The 20,907-nt window shown below is 34.5% G+C and overlaps 1 protein-coding gene across 1 annotated transcript in view; it reads right to left on the bottom strand.

Moving 5' to 3' along the window:
* The window catches only part of LOC128246936 (uncharacterized), a 44,214-nt gene extending 26,001 nt beyond the window's left edge, over window positions 1–18,213 (bottom strand). The window contains exons 1-2 of the mRNA XM_052965497.1: window positions 18,124–18,213; window positions 13,846–14,753 (exon numbers count right to left, since the gene is read on the bottom strand). Coding sequence (XP_052821457.1) covers window positions 13,846–14,736 — 891 coding nt within the window. The 5' untranslated portion in view covers window positions 14,737–14,753; window positions 18,124–18,213. The remainder of the gene's footprint in view (window positions 1–13,845; window positions 14,754–18,123) is intronic.
* Between the last annotated feature and the right edge of the window lie 2,694 nt (window positions 18,214–20,907).

Raw genomic sequence — 20,907 nt, 5'->3', positions numbered from 1 at the left:
CGCCGGATTGACATTGATATCTGTATGTATCGATTATATGTTAATATTTTTACAAATAAGAATAGCAGTTTAATGTGTACATGCAATCGATTGCATATGTCATTGGCTTCGGTTGTCTTACACTATGGCTCACCAAATGGCTCTTAAGTGTACTTTCACAGTGTAAGGTATAGCTATAACATAAACAAATTGATGAATATGAATAGCTTTATAGCCTCATCTGTATATTATACTTTAATGAGGTTTTCCGAATGTTTGATTGCAAACAAAGTTTCCTTATGCTTATCGTTTATCTGAAATTAAATAATAACTGCAAACGCCGCAATGCGACGGAACAAGGTATTATTTATTCAACCATTTTTACTTCAAATTTCAGCTTTGTGTATCTAAACACAATCATCCATCTTCAACCTGCTCCTAACAGTTCGACCGAACTACAATATTTTGCTATATACCATAGTACTCCATACCTTACTTAGCTAAAGTCATTGAACCAAAACTGTTTTCCTGTATCATTTACCTCAGCCTTGACTCAAACAACTCAAAATGCAATCGCAATGTACGTCTGTTGACTGAATTTCATCACAATATTTATATGAAAAACTACGGAAACACGTCCAGTAGTCGAATCATTCCCAATTTTCTATATCTCAAGCACTATCGCCCTCGATCTCACCAACCTAATATTTGATCCCATCCTACGTCTCCACATATGTATGTATCGCATCATGAGAAAACCTGCCTTAATGACATCGAGTGCGTCATCGGAAAACCTGGTTGAAATGACGTCAGAGTATTTACCTGATATCCGGTGTTGAATGTTATGTGTCACACATTGTATGTTTGTTGTTTACCAGTGTTAACAAAAGAAGAAAGAAGAACCGAGACAAAATGGAGGAGGAATTAGAGGTAAATCTTTTCTCTTTCCGAATATATCTTTATATTTTTGGTGAAATTCCGGACAGGTTAAACAAATAACAAATATTAATTATGCGTGTTTTTTTTTAGATTTAAGGCAATTAAAAGCCTATTGATTTAACATCTGCAAGAAGATAAAACCGATTAATAAGTTTTAAGTGACATTCCGTAGTTATTATACAATATGTATATATTAGAAGTTTATAAATTGTGCATTCAAATTTGTTCAATGATAATTTCATAGCATTAAACCTCAATTGAACGAGTTTAAAACTAATATTTTCCAGGAGCTTGAAAGTATCCTATCGGAGCACTTTGGGAGAACACCACATGGATCTCAGGAGTTAGAAGAAGATGATCAAGATCTATGTGAGCCGCCGGATAACGCAGAGGCAGGGCCACTTGTACAAACAAGAATGCGTGAAATGGTTTTATCACTAAATTCAGAGAGTGGTGAAAGCAGCGACGAGTCTACATATGATTCAGATTGCCAAGACTATTTAAACACAAAACGCTTCATGGAAGACTGCGGATGCAAAAAACAATGTCAGTCTAATTTTACACTTGATGAGGCTTATAACATTGTTCTCGAAAGTAAGGAGAAATCGAAAGAAGAAAAGGAACTATTTCTTATGGGCGTTCTTAGTGCCGAGAAGTATGATTCTGTAAAAACGAAACGAGGCAAAAAGCGGGTGCGTGCCAGAACAAAGTTCCACGTTAATGGCAGTGCTGTGTGAAGGCAAACATTCCAGTTACTATATGATGTGAAGCGGACAACGCTAAATAATATTATCCAGCACATGAACGACACGAGCACTGGACCACGAGTGCATGGAAATACAGGGCGGCGTCCGAAGCACGCACTTAATTTCGATGATGTCCAGCGCGTCGTGCAATTCATATTGAATCAGGCTGAAGAAAAGGGTATCCCGTATCCAGCAGCACTACGCGGCCGTGACAACCTGCCTACAGTGTTTTTGCCATCCGATGCCACTAAGCTGCTTCTCCATAAAGACTATTGCAGTATGCAAGTGAAACTGTCTGCATTTAAAACAATCTGATCATCATGCGTCCCCCATATTAAAATAGCCAAGAGATGACGTGTGCGCAACATGCGAGAAAATGAGACAGCAGATCGCCAACGCCGTCACTGAGAAAGAGAAGATGGAGGCAACAGGAGCCATGTGCGCCCATATCATTGAGGCCCAACAGGTACACACTAACATTTGTACAATAAGTGTTTGACTGACAGCTATCATACGATATGACTCGTTTAAAAGATATTCAAGTAAGAAAACCATTCTACACGGTATTTTTTATATATAAAGTAGTGGTTTTTTTATTCACGTAAATTGTTTAATAGACATAGTTGTCATGTTGAAATATGCAGGCTATATGCCGTACAGCAATGTTTACAGAATTACAAAATATCATAACGTATACATTTGCTGCGCAATCAATTAACCTTGCATTCATGTTTTTAGATTATAGGAAAGGGAGGTATATAATGTTTGTGTAGCGAGAGCTCAGATGGAACCAGACACTTTCCACCATTACACGTTCAACTTCAGTCAGTGCGTCAGTCTCCCCTACTACAGTCATCAGATGAGCCCAATATTCTTCCTTTCCCTGCGAAAAGTACAAATCTTCGGATTCAGAATCAGCGCGGGGAAACAGCTCAATTTCTTAATTGATGAAGCTGAAGCCATAGGAAAAGACGGGAAGGAAACACATGGACCCAACGCCGTACTATCCATAATCGAGTATACGCTCGAGTCTCACTGTGTCCCGGGCGAAACGTTCACTATTCATGCCGACAATTGTCCGGGTAATACTTTTCATTGCTAATTTCGAATGAATTTTGTTATTTGGTAAAATAACTTCATGTTATGTTATGTACATATAAACATAAAAATATATATATAATTATGTATCGTATTTCATTCGTGATAAAGAAATATTTTTTCATGAAAATCATGTCATAACGTTTTCTTGTTGCAGAGCAAAATAAAAATATGTACGTCATTGGCTACTTCCTATGGCGTGCTATAACCGGGCAGCAGACAAGGATCGAATTCTTGATGCAAATACCAGGTACGTTATTTCATATCAAAACCTTAACAACATACGAAATTTCGAGTTAAGTTCTCCCTTTCCTTTAGTTTAAAAGTCAGGAGATAAATTAAATATTTTGCAGGCCAAGCCAGGTGCCATGTGGACAGTGGCGTTGCGACTCTGAAGAAGGCATACAGACGTCATGATACAGAGACGCTTGACGAGCTGGCAGGAGTGGTTGACCGGTCGTCTGTGACCAACGTATCGGTGCGCTACCCGCAGTGGATCTGGAGAGATTGGAACTCGTTCCTATCCAGGCATTTCAAGTCATTTGTAGGAATACGGTAAATATTTGTGTGTTACGTTAATATTGAGTTTAGGTTTACTGTATTGTACATTTATTTTTTATATATTAAAATATTTTTCTCCGTAGATCCATATTATATAACAGGAATTGCATTTTCGATGGAGACCCGTTTTACCTAATAACAGACCAAATTATTCAATTATTGTTAAGTTAATTCTTTTTTAGGAAAAACCAACATTTCAGCTTCACAGCCAGTCTGCCGGGCATCGTGATTGTAATGGAAAAAAGGGGTGGCGAAGAAACACATATCAACCTCCTTAAGGACCGCTCCTTCAGGTTTTTAGTGGACACCAGGCCGGAACCAGTTCAAGCGGCTGGTCTAAGCTTGAACAGGAAGGAATATCTCCGTCGGAATGTCAGCAAACACGTGTCCGAAGAGAAGCGGGAAGAGTTTTGCGCGGGGGTTGCATCTTAAAAGACTTTCATGTAATATGCAGTGGTCAGATTATAAGAGACATTTGAATATTTATCAATTAAGTTACTCCATCTGTTTTATGATTAAAAAATATTCTTGTTTTTTACACTATTCCATATATACATGTGTTGTCGAAGGATCCATAGTCGTTAAACAATGCTTTTGAAGACACGCATTACATGAAAAATATTGATAGAAAATTAACTTCGAAATAAATGTAGGTGCACCACATACATGATTATTATATAACGTTCATGTTAAGATGTATGCTTGTACTTTGGTGTCAAATGTAATATATTATATTGACTGTCACCCGTGATCTCAATCTTTTGTTGTAAATTAAAGAATACTGCTTGTGAATCTTGTTTGATTTATTTTAAAATTAAACACTTTAAAAACTGCGCATGCCGTTGGAATACTACACTTTAGTAAGAAAGAACAATTACAGTTGCCTAGCAACCCAAGTGACGTCTGACTGACATGTATCGAACTTCAACTGAATGTGCAATTCTTTTACGATAGTAATGGAATGATAGATCAACATTTTAATTTGTTTTTTCTACCTGATGAAAAGAAAAGAACCCGAACATCTAACGCCGTAAACGTGACGTTGTAGAACAGAGAACGTTCAGAAAAATGCTATACGGTTGGCTCATTTGAATCCGTTTTTGAGTAAGAATACATAGGCGCATACAAATAAAACTCATATGGTTAAGCTCATAAATAATTACTTGTTCCAAATATGTAAAAAAAAAAAAATTCGTAAAAAATGTCATTAAAGCAGGTTTTCTCCTGACGCGAATCATATATAACATGTCATTTGTGAGTTATTGGTGAGCAGACAACTTCCATTTCCACTGGAGTATCTTTAACCTTGGCTTTGTCATCCAAAATGCAACAAAGGTACACATGAGATGAAATTGCTACATTCAAGGTTTAAATTTTATTCATTTCAATATAATGCCAGTGTATGTTTGCACATGAGTTTCCTTTGTGCCAAGTTGTATTTACACGTGAAAATTCTTAACTGAAGTTATTGAGTAAAACTTTTGTCTACTTCAATATTAATGTTTTTGATCAAAATGACCCCAAATTTTATTCCCAAGTACATAGCCACATATAAAATAAGATGCTTTAAGTTCATTGTTACAACTTATTGCAACCTTAGTATTTTAGGCAAAATTATATTTTAAGTAACAGCAACTTTGACCCTGACCCTACTGAACTTATAAGCAATCGAAAATTGGCTTCACTTAAGTTATGTGTTTGATTAAATAATATTTTATTGCATGAGAACACATTAGACAATTAGAATATCAATGCAAATTTTAACGCAATATTTAAACCGACATTATAAAATCAAGCATACAAAGGGATTGGGCCACGAGTTTTGCCAACATCAGTTACGGCCCTCTCCCGAAACGTCCCATTCTATACCAAGTAAATGTGCTTTATTAGCAAAAACAATGAGAGTAGTATGTAATGTATATTACATTGTTTAAGTGAAAACAACAACAAGATAATTTAATAAAAGTTATGTGTTTAAAGGTATTAAGCGGATAATATTTTCATATTTTTAGTAACAGCAAGCATCATTGACCCTATTGACCTAACAAAAACAATCAAAAGGTAAGTCATTACATAAGACACAACATCTTTTTACCACTGGTTATTAAGTTTACATAAACTGAGGCGCTGCCTATACGGGCTTGAAGTGTTATTGTCGGACACGTTCAAGTTAAAGTTTACTTAAAAACTAAGGGAAACATACTAGGAGTGAAAGAGAAACGTTTTGCATAGTTGTTAATGGAACATGGAAAGATGAAAGTCTTTCATCCCATTTTAAAAAACAAGCAGTTCTGCTGCTGTATGCAATTTATTTAATATATACGCAAACATCTTAAATTAGATTGTTTACATTATATATAATGCATTATACTATATATCAACGTTTGGGGTTGTCCTTCTCATTTAAACTTAAAAAAAGCAACTAAGCATTTGAGATAAAGTATACAAATGCATTTGACGAATATGTAACAAACAGAAATAAAATAAACAATATCACATAACAATGATGATTGCATAGAAATATATTACAATCGGGAGTAATTGTATATTTACTATAATTCAATGGGCGATCCATTAAAATACGATGGTAAATCAAGGTCACACATTTACTGAATTACTATTAATAATAAACTCCCTATCCCTTAACATTGAAGAAATTGTTGTCTGTAAATGAACTATTTGTAGCCAAGCAACTCTGAGACAACATCGGCAAAAAATCTCAGTGAGAATACAGAATATATCCTTCTTTGTTTGTTACAAAAATTGCACAATGTTAATATGAAAAAATGTGTTGTTTATATTTTAAGGGCATATACAAATAATGCTTTCATTTCAGATTAATCTAACGAAAGATTTCTATAAACTTTAAAAATACTTTTGAGTGTTTGAAATGAAAAATGTATTTGACAAAGATCATAATAATCAAAATTAACTAAATTTGAATTAATTAATATTTCAAGAGCCTTGATTAAATCAGGTATATACTAAAATTTTGTATTGCCTTTTATTAAAAAGGTTTAATGTTTTACATCTGGTGGGAAACAAAAAAAATATGAATAAGTTCATGTTAAAATGTTCAAGACTTTTAAGCACCCAATATGTTTTTGTAATTTGTAATGTAAACATTATAATGTGTATATATATCTATATGACCTCTCTTAACCTTTTTGAGTTCTTTTAACCCCAAGTATGATTTTCTTTTTGGAGTTATCGCAATATCAAATGGGCAACGCAACTGAAAGTATATTCTGAATTTAGCACGAAAAAAGTCAAAACCAAATTTCCATATCATTTCTTAAAGGCCGAGTATGTTTTAAACGTCTAAACTTATCAATGCGAATGTAAATACAAATGACTTCTCCTAACCCTAAAAAAATATTTTAACCCACATGATTTTAAAATAAATGATATATTGCATTTACAATCAACATTCAACAGAACTGAAAGTATACTCTAAATTAAGCGCCTATATAGCATATACAAATAAATGAACAAGTCAGTGATATTGTTGGACATTCCCATACATTTCTGTTTAATAAAGCACTGTGTGGACTTTGGGGTTTTATCCAACATTATCTGAGACTGTTTTAGTTTGTACGCATTTTAAACCCTTTAACATTCTTGGTCATTTAAGTATGAAACTGATTTCCTATCAATTAAGAAACCAGGCAAATATCACAACTGGCAGCTGAGCTTATTAAGCACTATTTTGTATTTGTTGAGTGTACTAGCAAATAGAGCAAGCGCCAGTTTCTTATGAAAACCTTTCAAATATAAAAACAATTGAAACGATTAAAATGATCAGATAAAATTATTTACACAAAATGCTCAAATGAGGCTAATTATGCAAGTATGTTTACATGATGTATAGCAAAAAATGAGGCCACAATTATCTTTACAATTACTCAATATAGATTAATCTGAATAAATGTTTGCAATACAGTGTCAAACTACATGTTTTACCATTTTAAATGTCTCAAAACCACAAACACTCGTTTTCCGTACTGACAGCTGTATCTTGATCAATAACTGTGGTTCTTCAGCATATTTAAGTATCAATTTTGACAAAATAGAGTTTAAAACAATCTTCAGTTCATTTTCAACCCTAACACCTTTTTGAGTTTGACAAGAGTCTATTCAATACGTAGTGATTGGAAAATTACAAGAACATGTGATATTTTTAAAACAAGCAGAATTAAACCATTATGCCAAGTGAAAAGCCGCAAACGTTTGAACAAAAATATTTTCTAATGCATTGAATCCATCTAAGCTTTATTTACTGAAATGCATCAATTATCAATTTTGTGCTTTTGTAGTCACGTCATGTACAAACATGTATTTTACAGAACATATCAGTTCAAACTATTCAGTTATTGATCTTGGATTTATTGACAGTCAAAACACTATTATTACTATATGCCGAACTGATTGCTTCCGCAACAAACGGTGTACAAAAGCGAAAGAAACATCAAAAACTTCAATATTCTGAAAGAATCTGGTTTAAAATGCTAAATTTGCCAGAAATGTGAAAAAACAGCATTTTGCAAATGTCTATATGTTGCTTAATTATTACACATTTGCTGTCAGTATCACACGTTTGAATAATTTACACACAAACATCTTCGGAAGGGGTGACTAACATCTTCATTCTCTTGAAATATGGGATGCAGTGCTTCATCGACTTCAGGTTTCAGATTGTTTGACCACTTCAGGCTGCTGGCACATCGGAATCGGCAAATAACATAAAAGCAATGTTTTTTACAGAATAATACTATAATCTAATACTGTGAAGGTATGCAAAATGCCAGTTAAAATCATATGCAGTCATAAATTTGATATAGTGCAGATTTCATGCAATCAAAGATTTTGAAGATCAAGACAAAACTGGTTAAATATATTATGTTTTGATATTTTACCATTAGTATTTAACAACTCAAAGGTAAAACCCAACTAATTGACTACGAAGAAGCATTTAGGAGGAGTCAGAACTACACTTACTTACAGTTTCTTCTTACTTATAGACATTTTCTATTCTCTGGAGGCGTTATGAAATTCCAAACAAGAATTGAGCAGCATTTGGGTCCTAAAGGTCATCGAGAGCTTCAGCAACCAGGTGGTTATACAAATAAATAATACATTTGTGTTTAAACAGAATATTTAAATGTATTTAGGCGTATTGAGGGAAAAATCAATATTCTTAATGTAACCGCCACACTTTTTATCCAAAAATATATTGCCTTGAGATATTTTATGTTACTCAATTTAAATCACTGAATGAATTATGAATATGAATAAGAGTGGTGAGGCGAGTGAGTGGTAGTATTTCTTTAAAATAGGAATTTTGTTATATTTTGTTGCCATGATTGTTAAAATAGATATTTTTCTTGACCAGTGCTGAAAACAAATGTACACTTAATAATTCATCAATCTTCATCATAAGTGAAGTTTTGTTTAAATGCTTATAGAAATAGTTTATAATGTAGAAAAGAACACACAAAATAGTTTCTGTTATGAAATGTTTTTGTTTTTTTTTAAATTGAATTTGTAAGTTTACTTTGGCACCGATAATGTATTGAGTTGTAGAAATCCCTCATATCTTTTTAAAAGCTGTCGTATACTATTTGTGAATATGTTAAACATTTCATAATTATCTTCTCAAATCCCCTTATCAAGTATACGCGGTCAAACATTATCAGTGAAAAACTGTTTTTCACACCGTTTAAAATTTTTACAACTTTGAAAATTTATCTAAACCTGCAAATTGTTGGTTTATTTGGAACATGCTTTTGGGAAAATGTGTTTTTTGTATTTCGGACCATGAATGGTGCTCAACTCTTCGACTTATTATGTTTAAAACATAACCATGTGCATTTGAACGCATTTTTTTTTGCGAGAATCTTGAAATAGTGCCATAGCTGGTTTTGGGTATAATGTATTCATCTTATTTTTTACTACACTCGAACCCCCTTGGCACTAACTCGATTGACTCGAATCTCTAGTTTGCTGGAACAGGATGTAAAGGACCGATTTCTTTTCGGCTGTCCCTTTGAGCCAACGAGGTTCGACTGTATATAAAAAAATGCCATAATTCAGTCACGATATAATCAAACACAAGCAAGTCACTTACCGATATGCATTGGCAAAAAGGCTGCATTGATTATGGTAAGCTAACTATATGCAAACATAATGTTTTAAAGATCGGAAGTGGATCTGAAAACCTAAACAGCTATTTAGTGTACAACAACAGTCAATTGATTTTTTTACCTCAAACAATGGTCAACTTAAGCAAAGAAGTGTATGTGCCCGCAAAATAAACCCCTTTAAAGAACGCACCTTTTCATTTCTAAATTTGACTCATCATTCTCTGAGGGCCTAAAATCCAAACCCTGTTAAACGCAGCGATAGCAAAATGGTGGTGGGAAAGGAAAATGAGTCTAATTCACCAGTCAATTGTAACCACGCCCAAGGAATAGTGGGGACTTTGACTTTCAGCCCTGCCAATCCCGTGGAAAATCTCAACCCTGCGGGACAAACAGCTAGTAAAATGCTCGTCGTATACCCCCGCACCCACAGATACCTAGGTTAGGCCATTTCCCCACTACTTTCAGAGCAAAAACAAAACCAGCGCATTTACTCGGCACTGCGAGGCCACCTGAAAGGTAAACACACGGCCCATTTCCCCTGCTATCCTCGGTATACCCCTGGAACTGGGGGCCGTGGTTTCAATTGACTGGTGCACAACTCATTGAATATACTAAATATTTTGGGTGTTGGTAGATGGGTTAGGGAGAGTGCTTTAATTCAGTGCAACAACCATAAAATACTTACCAAATATTTAAATTACTAAAGCCCTTATATACAATACAAAAGTCTATTAGTAAGTTGTTTTGATAAAATCAGTGAGACACATGTATTTACAAAAAAATCAGACATAAACAATTAAATACCTCAGTCTATATACCACTTCACAACTAGCCATATTATTTTTTATTTATTTCATAGTTCATTATCTGATTCATTTAAACTTTAAATATGTACAGCATTGTGACTCTCATATTTAGAAAGTAAAGCTTAAGTACTTGTTTGATTTTGTGTGTTATGGGTCATAATGCAGATCGTCCAGAATATTAAAAATGGCAGCCGCCATCGGCATCAATTATTTCAACTACTTGGTGATCAAATGAGAAGTCTGTGGATAAAACGTTGAAATGCCAATATTAACTGGTTGGAGAGCAGTAGCCGGCGAAAATGAGTTGCTGTCAATCGCTTTTTATTCGTGTTTGTTTTATCTTCTCAGTTTCATCGAATTCAGCACAAAGCATGTATTTTTTTAAAAGCCTGTTAAAATGTTATTTTCATTTTGCCCGTCAATTGCTTTCAAATAATATTGAGACCAAATTCAAAATTTCATGTTGCCCTGGTATGGTTTTAGACGCGTTGTTAAAGCCAGACTACTCCAGCGATGTAAATGCTTGATTACCAGTATTACTTCCCTGTTAAATAGAGGCGCTCCATGGGGAAATTAAAGTTAATAATCCGTTAATACCCCTTAAAAAGTCGACAAGGCATTCATTCCATGTTGAATACAATTTACAATGGATGATAATAAAAAAGTAGAGCAAAATAATGTAGCTGTTTACATATTTTAATGAAAACTATTGATGAACGTATGAATAATAATTGATAAACGTGATGATGTCAATATAATTTGAACATTGGGACTACTATAAAATCGATCCTACTTTAATTTAGGAAGTATTATAAATTACATGTCAATTTAAATCGAGCCTGATATTTTTAAAGTCCAGATGTTGATAAAACCTTTTCAATAAGAAAAAATGATATTGATGATTTATAGTTATCTGCTGTATAATTGTATAGTTTCATTTATGAATTGTGTTTAACTAATTATCTTATGTCGTGATTAACTGCAACTACGTGGTTGTTTCCAGTGAATGCATTATTACATACACAATAACCCATTGCACAGTATATGAGTGTTTTTATTTTACTCAACGTCCGAAACTGGCCATGTCCAGTGTGCGCCAAGGAATATTGAGCCATATTAAGGACCCGGGGTAAGCCACAATAAAGGACCAGAAAAACAGCTTACGGAGCCAGAACGAACCGGATTTGTTTATTTCGCTCTGTATTATGCCGGCAAGCGCCCCCCCCCCCCCCCCTAACGAGGGACCAGGCCCGCGGTTATGTCAAACTCATAGCTAAACGATCAGGCAATCAGTTTTGCACTTACTTTGATGCAATAACCATATAATTAATTGTTTTTACGTCAGACCTAAAGCATATGTATAACAAGATATATAACTAATAACCGTGGCTAATATATTGCGGGTTAGAAAACCGATGTTTCTCGACTCTTGGAGACTTTGTACCAATTCAATATCGTACCACTGCCATATCTTACTATTCTTGGTAATTCTTTCCAGCCGAATGCTCCTGGAATGATATTGTAGTGGTTACTGGTAAGAAGTCTCCGTAAATCCGGGAAAACAAGTACCTCGGTTGGAACGCGAAGACGGATGAAACATAAAGTTTCGAGTGAAAAGTTTTGAAATTATGTAATTCAATAACAAATAAAAACCATACATCTAAGTTAACTCACCTTTACAGAATTTAATTACACTCATTTGCTCTGCTTCCAAACTGGGAGTAGGATTTGGTATTGGTCCCATTTCCTTATAAACAAAATGGCGTCCAATGTTCACTTAAAATCTTCAACAAGTTCATTGTTGCGTGAAATGGGGATAAATATATTCAAATTTCATTCCAGATATTTAGTTTCAGAGATACTTAGTTAATTTGCCGGGTGTTATAACTGCTTAAATGACAAAAAGCCGTTTGCTAAATACTGTATTGCACAGTTTTGAAACACATTTTCCTATCAAATGCAGTACTATTTTTAACTAATATCCATATGGAAGTGCCGATCTAAAAAGTATATGTATCTCGGGTGTTTCCGTATTGATTTTCATTGGTTAACGGAGGTCGAACCCCGCCCAAAACATGTACAATTTGCTCGCCGGCCTGCACACGCTTAAAATGAGCATTGAATGACAATCTTTACTGGTTCCCATTTTCACGTTTCAGTGGCCCTCAATTTTTATTGCTATCACTCCGGCAAAGAAAGGAAGTAGTCCATATCAGGTGATTGCCGTTGAAGGACTTTCGTCCAGCTACGCTGGATTTCAAGCCCGTATTAAGCAGATGTCATTTTTATTATTATTAATAAAAATGACATTGACCGTGAACCTGAGAAACAGCGCGGGAAACATAAAGATTGTGTTATTTAAGCAATTTTATCATGTCTGGGGTGAAATGTCTTGCCATTCCCCAAAAATGATCACAATCTACGCCTTCACATAGATTACCTGCCCAATAACTAACTGAACTTTAAATCAATTAATGTCATGTTATTAAATAGAAACCATCTTTTTACGTAACACTGGTATTGACTCTACTATCCACAAACAAATCCCAGCTACGTCTTCCCCATAGGATACCTACACGCTATGTTTCATTGTATTGGATCAGTTAAGTTATATCTAGCGAAAATTGTTTTTCTATTTTAGTAACAACGACCTTTGATTGGCCCCACTAGTCCCTGAAGAACTCTTAAGCTACTTCTTCACATAAGCTACCTACATACCAAGTTTCATAATAATTAATGAATACTTTCAAAGTTATCATGTATAAATCATTGTTCAATTTTGATATAAGTAACAGCCACATTGATCATAATACAACTGACTAAATAGGTAATCCTTAACTACGTTTTATCATAAGCTACCTAAACACGTAGTTTCATCACTGATCAATTCTAACTGAGTGGAAACCACATGTTTGAAGCCCGCCCCACTACCAAACGACATGCCAATGTTTTGTATCATACAATTTGATGTTAAAGAGAATTGGTTTATACGTTTCGAAGAGATTTGTAATTGTTCATATTCACTTCGTTAAATAAAAATATTCACTTTCGATCATTCTTTTTAATCCTATGCATTTAACCGAAACCTTTGCTTTTGAGATGTTTCGACACTTTGTATGACACATTGTAGCCCATTTCGATGACATTTGAATGAAATCAAACATGTAGATATTAGTTGGTTTTACAGCATGTGATAAAGGCTAATGTTGAATGGGTTAAATAATCTTGAAAGCTCAAAAGTAATAATCATTGGAAAAAGTGATTCCCCTACCGACAATGAGAACAGATGGTTGATCGAAAGGTGTTAAATCAGTTGTTGTTTTTTTTAAAAAAAACGTCTCGTTTCTATAAGTATTTCGAACAGCAAGATAAGAATTCATGCAACATAAAAGATTTTTACTATATAATAAAAAAAACGTACAATAACTTATCAGACAGGACATACAGTCGAAACTCGCGAGGTCCCAGCGACATCGACATGTCGAGTGTTAACTGTGAATATGTCAATATACGTATGTGTAATTACAATGTCAATCTAAGAGGTATTTCCATTGTTTTCTGCTCTTACCTAACCTTACTCTCATCAACTCTCCCTAGCGCGTCGTTCCAGGACAGCAGCTCTTCAGTCTTCTTATCTCGACAAAACTTGTAACCCGTCAATAGGTTTTCCGTCTTAGCTTTCATAATCATTGTTTGAATGTCGTTTAACAGATTATCTGCATGTTTGGCTGCTATATAGATGTTGGAAGCAGTATTGTTTTGATCTTTGAGCCTAGATTTCGTCTCAGCTAGAGTTAATTTCGCAGCGTTTATATCTTCGCGCCATCCCCGTATACAGTCTGTGTCTTTGTTTTTCGCATCGTCCATGAATTTGATAAGAGCCTTTTCTTGTTTGTCAAGATATTCGTTGATTTCCACCCTAAAAGCTTGTATTTTCTTTATCTCGATCATATTTAATTTCAGCACAGACTGTTCATGCGCTTCAAGATTTCTCTCACTATTTGTACAAGCGACCTCAAGCGTTTCCACCTTTTCGACGATGGCTTTGAACTCATTGCTTGCCGTAAAAGAAGGCGCGACTCTCGGTATATAATCGATCTTGCAAGCCCTGTGGTCTAGGACAATGCAATCCCCGCAACATAACTGCGCATGTGTTGGGCAGAAAAACTTGATTGCTTCCGGTGGATGGTCTTTGCAAAGCTCCAAGCACGAGACGTCTGGAGCCTTTTTACGTGCCGTATAATAAGTGGGCATTTTCTGCTTGCCAAGAACATTGTGATGTTTCGTGGCCGTCAGTTTCCCATGAACTTTGATGCAAGACGGACACATGTACTCATTGCAATTGTTGCAGAATCCATGGGCCTCTAGTTCCTTCCCGTCGGCCCGGCAAGGCTCACAGAGGGGCGTCAATTCAGCCGAACCGTCAGTTAATTCTGGGTCGACTTTCCGCTCAGAAACCTCCATCAACCTTAATTGTAGACCTAAAATTTAAAGAATGCATATTAATTATTTTTGTCTTCACATTTGACAAATCAATGAAAAAAAAATGCGTCGAACATTCTATCTTTTAACCTCCCAAATGTTTTGGAAAGGCTGTTTTGTTGAAGAACACAGAGCTCTTATGAACAGCAACTTAAAACTACTTTTCACTGTATAATTTCACCAAGTATGATTTAGGATGTTTAAAGTGTAAACGCATGTTTTGCAATAATAATTTTGTTCCTTATTTATGTATTTTCGAATAAGTTGATCTAGCATTTTTTATAATTCCTCCAATCTTAATTATGTTTTCATGAACTTTCAACACTAATGACCTCAAATACATATAAACTTTTCGGCATTGCAAATTAAGACACTATTATATTTTAGTTTATAAGATAGTAGACCGCGTTATGTTTGTCTACAGTCAGTTGGTCATTAAACCGCGAAAGCTACTTCGTTTCTAATCTGAAATGTTAGAGGAAAAACAGAAATTAATAGGCTTCAGTATCTTACAAATTGTCCGCCAACAACCGATCTCAACAACCACTCGCCCATAAAATTTAATTACGCTGCATGATAATGCCACTGGCAAAGATAATCGGTCTGGTAATCTACATGTGCACTTACCCCACCCGCAATTGCTGAAAAAGATTGTATCATTGAACTAGAGTTAATTCTATTTCTGTGGTGAGTGACAATATCTCACTTGCAACAGAAATAAATTATCATTTTGCCGGTGCAGCTATAGAAGTCCAACAAGTTATTCTTTAATTTATACATGAACTAAATCCAATAAACATGTGACGTTTGTTTGTAAACACTCATGATATTAAAACATGACCTGTGCGACTTGCGGAATATTTGTTAAATCATTTGATAATGTTTGGTGACTGATCAAGTTTTATACACTTTGAAATAGTATATGTTTTGAATTTATATTGACGTATTAAACTGCAATATATTTAATTGTAAACGTATTCAATACAATTGAACAGTTTTAAGAACTATTTTGGGCACATTTAAACATAAGGACCTAGTGTGCCAATGTCAACAGGAAAAAAACACAGTTGTCCCCCTTTTTTAAATTTATCGTGTTTTGATAAACAAAGTAACACGGTAAATAGAATACTAGACTAGTGCCTAGCATGGAGGAAGTTTATCTAGCTCGGCTACGGAATTTATCGGGTTCGCCTTCGGCAATGAATTGGTCCCAATTTGTATTGCAATCAAGCATTAATACGTTAACATGTTTTCGTTATCCAAACATGCTAAAGTACATAAAATGTTCCGAGAGAAATCTTTTTTTGTCAAAATTTCCTATTTAACCATTTTAGACAACAAAATAAAACAGCTTTACATATAAAAAGTCAACTTCCAAGCATTATTTAGGATGCCTTATATGACAAAATATATTTTCATAAGTACTTTGCTCTATATTTATATATTCTAGGGAAAACACTTGAATTGAATCCCAAAACATGAAAATCGTGAAAATTAACCTTTTAAAACATCTCCCAAAATCATTTTCAATACTGTTTCCATGAACATCAAAGTTTCAACATCCCCCCCCTCTCTCTCTCTCTCTCTCTCTCTCTCTCTCTCTCTCTCTCTCTTAACATTAAATTAAAAAAGTTCTTCAAGTCATATAAATTCAATTCATATAAATAATGGCCCTTTTCAAATTACATTACAACAAATGAAAATCGAAAGTTCGGATTAAACGTTGTCTTTTAAATTTTTGTTAGAATACAAGTGTGATTACAAATAATGGCATTTTTGAATATATAGATATATAACGAACCAGATTATGTCCCTTTTTCAAAGACTTTGTTGAAATATAATGGCCGCACAACCACATCGATCGTATTTAAAAGGCATGGGTTATAAAACTATACCTGAAGTAATCGATACGCGTAGTATCTTGACAAAAGAAATTTAGATTAACTGAATGTTAAACCAGGTGGCAGTGTCATTCAGAATGGTGAATAAATAGTGTTTGATATAATTATATTTTCATATAAAGGAAAGGCCTTCTGTTTTACCAGTTTGCCCAACACATAAACTGTTCAATGGGCACATAAATGCATTTCCTTTGAAACGCTGAGTAGCACAAGAAGTTTTGCCAAAACCGTGTTTGAAAATATTTAACGTTTTTCGAAAAATAGAGTTAATTTTTAAGTCTTACATCCACACACCCACTCGACTCGGACAGAGCGTAAATTGATGCGTATGGAAAAATAAAAACGATTCGTCCAGTAATCGGCCAGTGGTTTGTTAGTATTGTTACTGGTTTTGTGCAAAATAGAAAAAAAATGAAAATATCTAAGAATATCCTGTGCAAAAGATATTCTTTAACGTTTACATGTATTGCTATTGTACAGACATTTTATTCTGATGAAAACATCAAAATGATTTTATAAACAACATTTTTTTTAGGGAAAACCAATTTGTGGCTGTTACTGCCACCTATGTAAAACTACTACAGTATCACGTATTCCCAACCTACGACTATAAGAATGAATTTCGGTAAGCGGTATTTAAGGTATGTCGATATGGTGCACATAAACATGTCGCAGTTTTTCGTATGACATTGATAAAGAAACTCTTTCAAACATTTCACAATGCTGACAATTCTTCCAAAACATTTTCAAATTCAGTTTTTTTCATTAATATTATAAACTCTAAACAGTTACGGCAAGATACTTATCTGATAACAAATTCGTAAATTTAAGCCTTAAATCATCCAACTTCTATTAGCGATACGCTTTACGGCAAAATGATTAACTTCCTATTATATTTTCAAATAATTCAGAAAAAAATGTGCTTGAACTTTAAATGAAGATTTACCTTTGTAACGACTAGTTCTTTATATATATATATATATATATATATATATATATATATACACACACAACATCTGTAGTTTAAACCCTTTTTAGACACGAAAATAAAACTACTTTACAAGTAAACACTCACATTCAAAGCATGATTAAGAGTGTTTTATGTGGAAAAAGCATGTTCTGCAATCATCATTTTGCTTCATATTAATATATTCTTTTAATGGTCTGTTTATCACATCAAAAGGTGAACATTTTGAAAGTTAACATGTGTTTTATAATTCCTCCAAATTATTTTTTAGTATTGTTTAAGGATCGTAAACGTTTCAACAATCGTCCTTAACTTAATCTCAATTCATGTACAATATTAGGCCGTAGCGAATGCCAGTATATCTAAATGTAAATCGAAAGTTGGGAGCAAAGTTTCTCAGGGAATAGTTTAATTTCATTCGAACATTTAAAACATAAGGATACAAGTGTAAAATAAAACACAAAATAGAACGTTTTTATAGGTATTAAAAAAATAACGAACCAGATAATGTCCCTGTTTCATTCACTTTATCCTAAATAAAATGGCCGCACAACTACATAATTCAATTCAAAACTGAATGGTAGAGTTATTTCGATCGATACACATGAATGTATTTTATGAGTTTAAAAATAGCTCAAGTAGTATAAATGCATGTTCATTGTACAGCGGCTATGGATAGTATAATAACTGGGAAGTTATATTACAGTGAATGGATACATAATGTCAATACAACATTCAAATCATCACGCGATCACAATACACCATTTCTCTCAGTACAGATGAACCTATCAATGCATTGATAATATGAAGCAATATTCATAATCATATACATAATCAATGCATTACGATACACATTTGGAATCTTTATGAAGAACGCTTTATTTGATATTAAAGAAAATAATAGACACTCGGTATTTTTTAGAGATCATTTTGGCGATCTACAGAAAAATGGAGTGAGCGCAGCGATGTCGCAGGCCGAGAAAGCTCGCACCATTTGCTATAGATCGCCTAAATGAGCTTTAACGTATTTGGTGTCCGCACTTATTTGACCCACTAGCTCCTCCTTTTATGTAACCACATGATATTTTGGCACGAAGGTTATACCATCCAGTCGGTATATATTATAAGGACATGGATATACTAATTATATACATCAGTTAGTGACAAAGTATCTAGCTGGCTTCTGCAATACACGGCCTGATTTAGTTGTGTAGTGTCCAAGTTCATTATGTTCATTTGGTTGGCTGAGCTAACACGAAGAGTCGCGTTGTGTATTATGCTTATTACGTTTTCTAACCAGTATCCGGCTCTTCCGGAATGGTTCCCTGCCTTTGGTAGATAACGTTAGTTTCGGTTTATGGCATTTCCATTTTCCTTCCGTACATGAGACGATCTTGAATACGGACGATTAAATACAATGCCTTATTCTCATGCATATTTCTTTAGACTGGATTGAATGCAAGCAAAACCACCTACTTGTTAAATGTCTATGAGTGTTTGTTTTTACTTTTCATAACATAACGATCGCATAATTTCTGGAATGCTAGAAAGCAGCTGAAAAGATTTTTCGGAAAGAAGAGTGTTCGTCTTCCTACTAATTATTTTGCTGTTCGAGGCTGTTACGTGTTGATTGGTGAAGTAGCGTTTTCCGAAAATTCTAAAAGGTTTTGTTTGTGGATGATTAAATTTATTTAAGCCGGGTCTCAAAGCGTTTCAGTTTGGATTCGCAGTATTTTTTTTTTTTTGATAATGCGAGAAAATCGCACGCATCTGTCGTTTCAGTATTTTTCATAGTTTCATAGTTTGTAAGCAGTACACTCATTGTGGAGTATTTTGAAAGTATATCTGATATGTGCTTCTGGTTGCTTTTCTTGTAACATATCTCATATTTATTTATCTGTAATATGTCTATAGTCGTTTTGGTGCTCTGAACAGTTCCTTTTACGTACATGTGGCTTCTTTCTTGACATATCTCAAAAGAACACAAGACTGCGAGAAATTATCCATATATGCTTTTCTCTGCTCAGTTTGCGTTAAAGCACGGTTTTGCAAACGCAACTGGTTGTTCTTCGTGGAGTACCATACATCTAAGGTCTCATTCAGAAGAATCGCATTGCATGACAGTGTCAGGTTTCGCATAGTAGTAGCGCTTTACTGCATGATAGCATCGAGCGCTACATCATGTTCGAATAACCAACGTTACATGTTGTCTTTATTAAATGCGTTGCCTTGGTGGTTTGAACATATCACTCATTTTTTTTCTTGAATTTGCTCAAGATATTCACAACACCTAGTAATTTGTGCACACCTTTTACAAATGTGCGTTTTGGCATATTCACGCCAGCTTCATTCTTCAAGTGTCAACAAAAACTCGTTTAACTGTCAGTAAATGACATACAATTGATATTTTCGCTTGTTTGAAACACTTCCTTGTCAGCATAATAAGTTTTTCTGAGTGCAGCGTTCTTGTAGCTTTGTGAGTTCGCGGTTAGGGTCGCGTACATTTATACAATTTTAGACAGAAATGATTTCCTCAAGGTTTTTCAAATGAATCATATTATATTCCTTTTGAATTATTTTAAATGATATATATATTTAATGTGCCAGTTTTAGATACTTTAAGCGCATAATTGGATTCAGATTTAGAAAAAAAATATTTTTGAAAGAACCTCATTAACCTGACAATTACATGTATGTGTAGATGTGATGTTAATCTTATCTATTTTTTCTTGAGCCAAAGAAGGTCTATGCACTGCCAAAATTGGCTTAAATAGAATTTTTACATGTTTACTTCTAGTGCAATTTTATATCGCCAATTCAAGTCAAACTGTTTTCAACAAAAGATTTAAAACACGATAAAATTTGAAAAATTGCAACACAACGATTTTTGATAACTTTGATAACGACGGTGGCGTAACTTAGGAAATTGAAAGTGCTAAATTTCAAGACCAGAACCAACCTCCTAGCCCTTTTGGTACAGGGGATATCTCCGGATTTGCATTTCCATACCGGGTAGGGTTCGGGAACGTTAAAAAATATGTAAGAAATGTCGCAAATTTGGTAATACTTTGACGCGTTGGAAACCGGTGACCAGATGTCATCCCGGGCACCCCAACAGGTGCATCTTGTAGGTTAGAGCGTCCCCTAAATGGAAAAACCGGCCCCAGCCGCGGCATATGCAGAGATGCTGAGGTATCTTGGACACCGCCCACCCAATTATTAGGCAATTTTCGCTGCATTTTAGAGTGTAAAATAGACTTGTAGGCGTATGGAAACGGTGACGAA

This window comes from Mya arenaria, chromosome 9 (genome assembly GCF_026914265.1).
Source record: "Mya arenaria isolate MELC-2E11 chromosome 9, ASM2691426v1".
NCBI classification, from domain to species: domain Eukaryota; kingdom Metazoa; phylum Mollusca; class Bivalvia; order Myida; family Myidae; genus Mya; species Mya arenaria.
The sequence above is the reverse complement of the archived record's forward strand: the minus strand, read 5'-3'. Positions and strand labels throughout refer to the sequence as shown.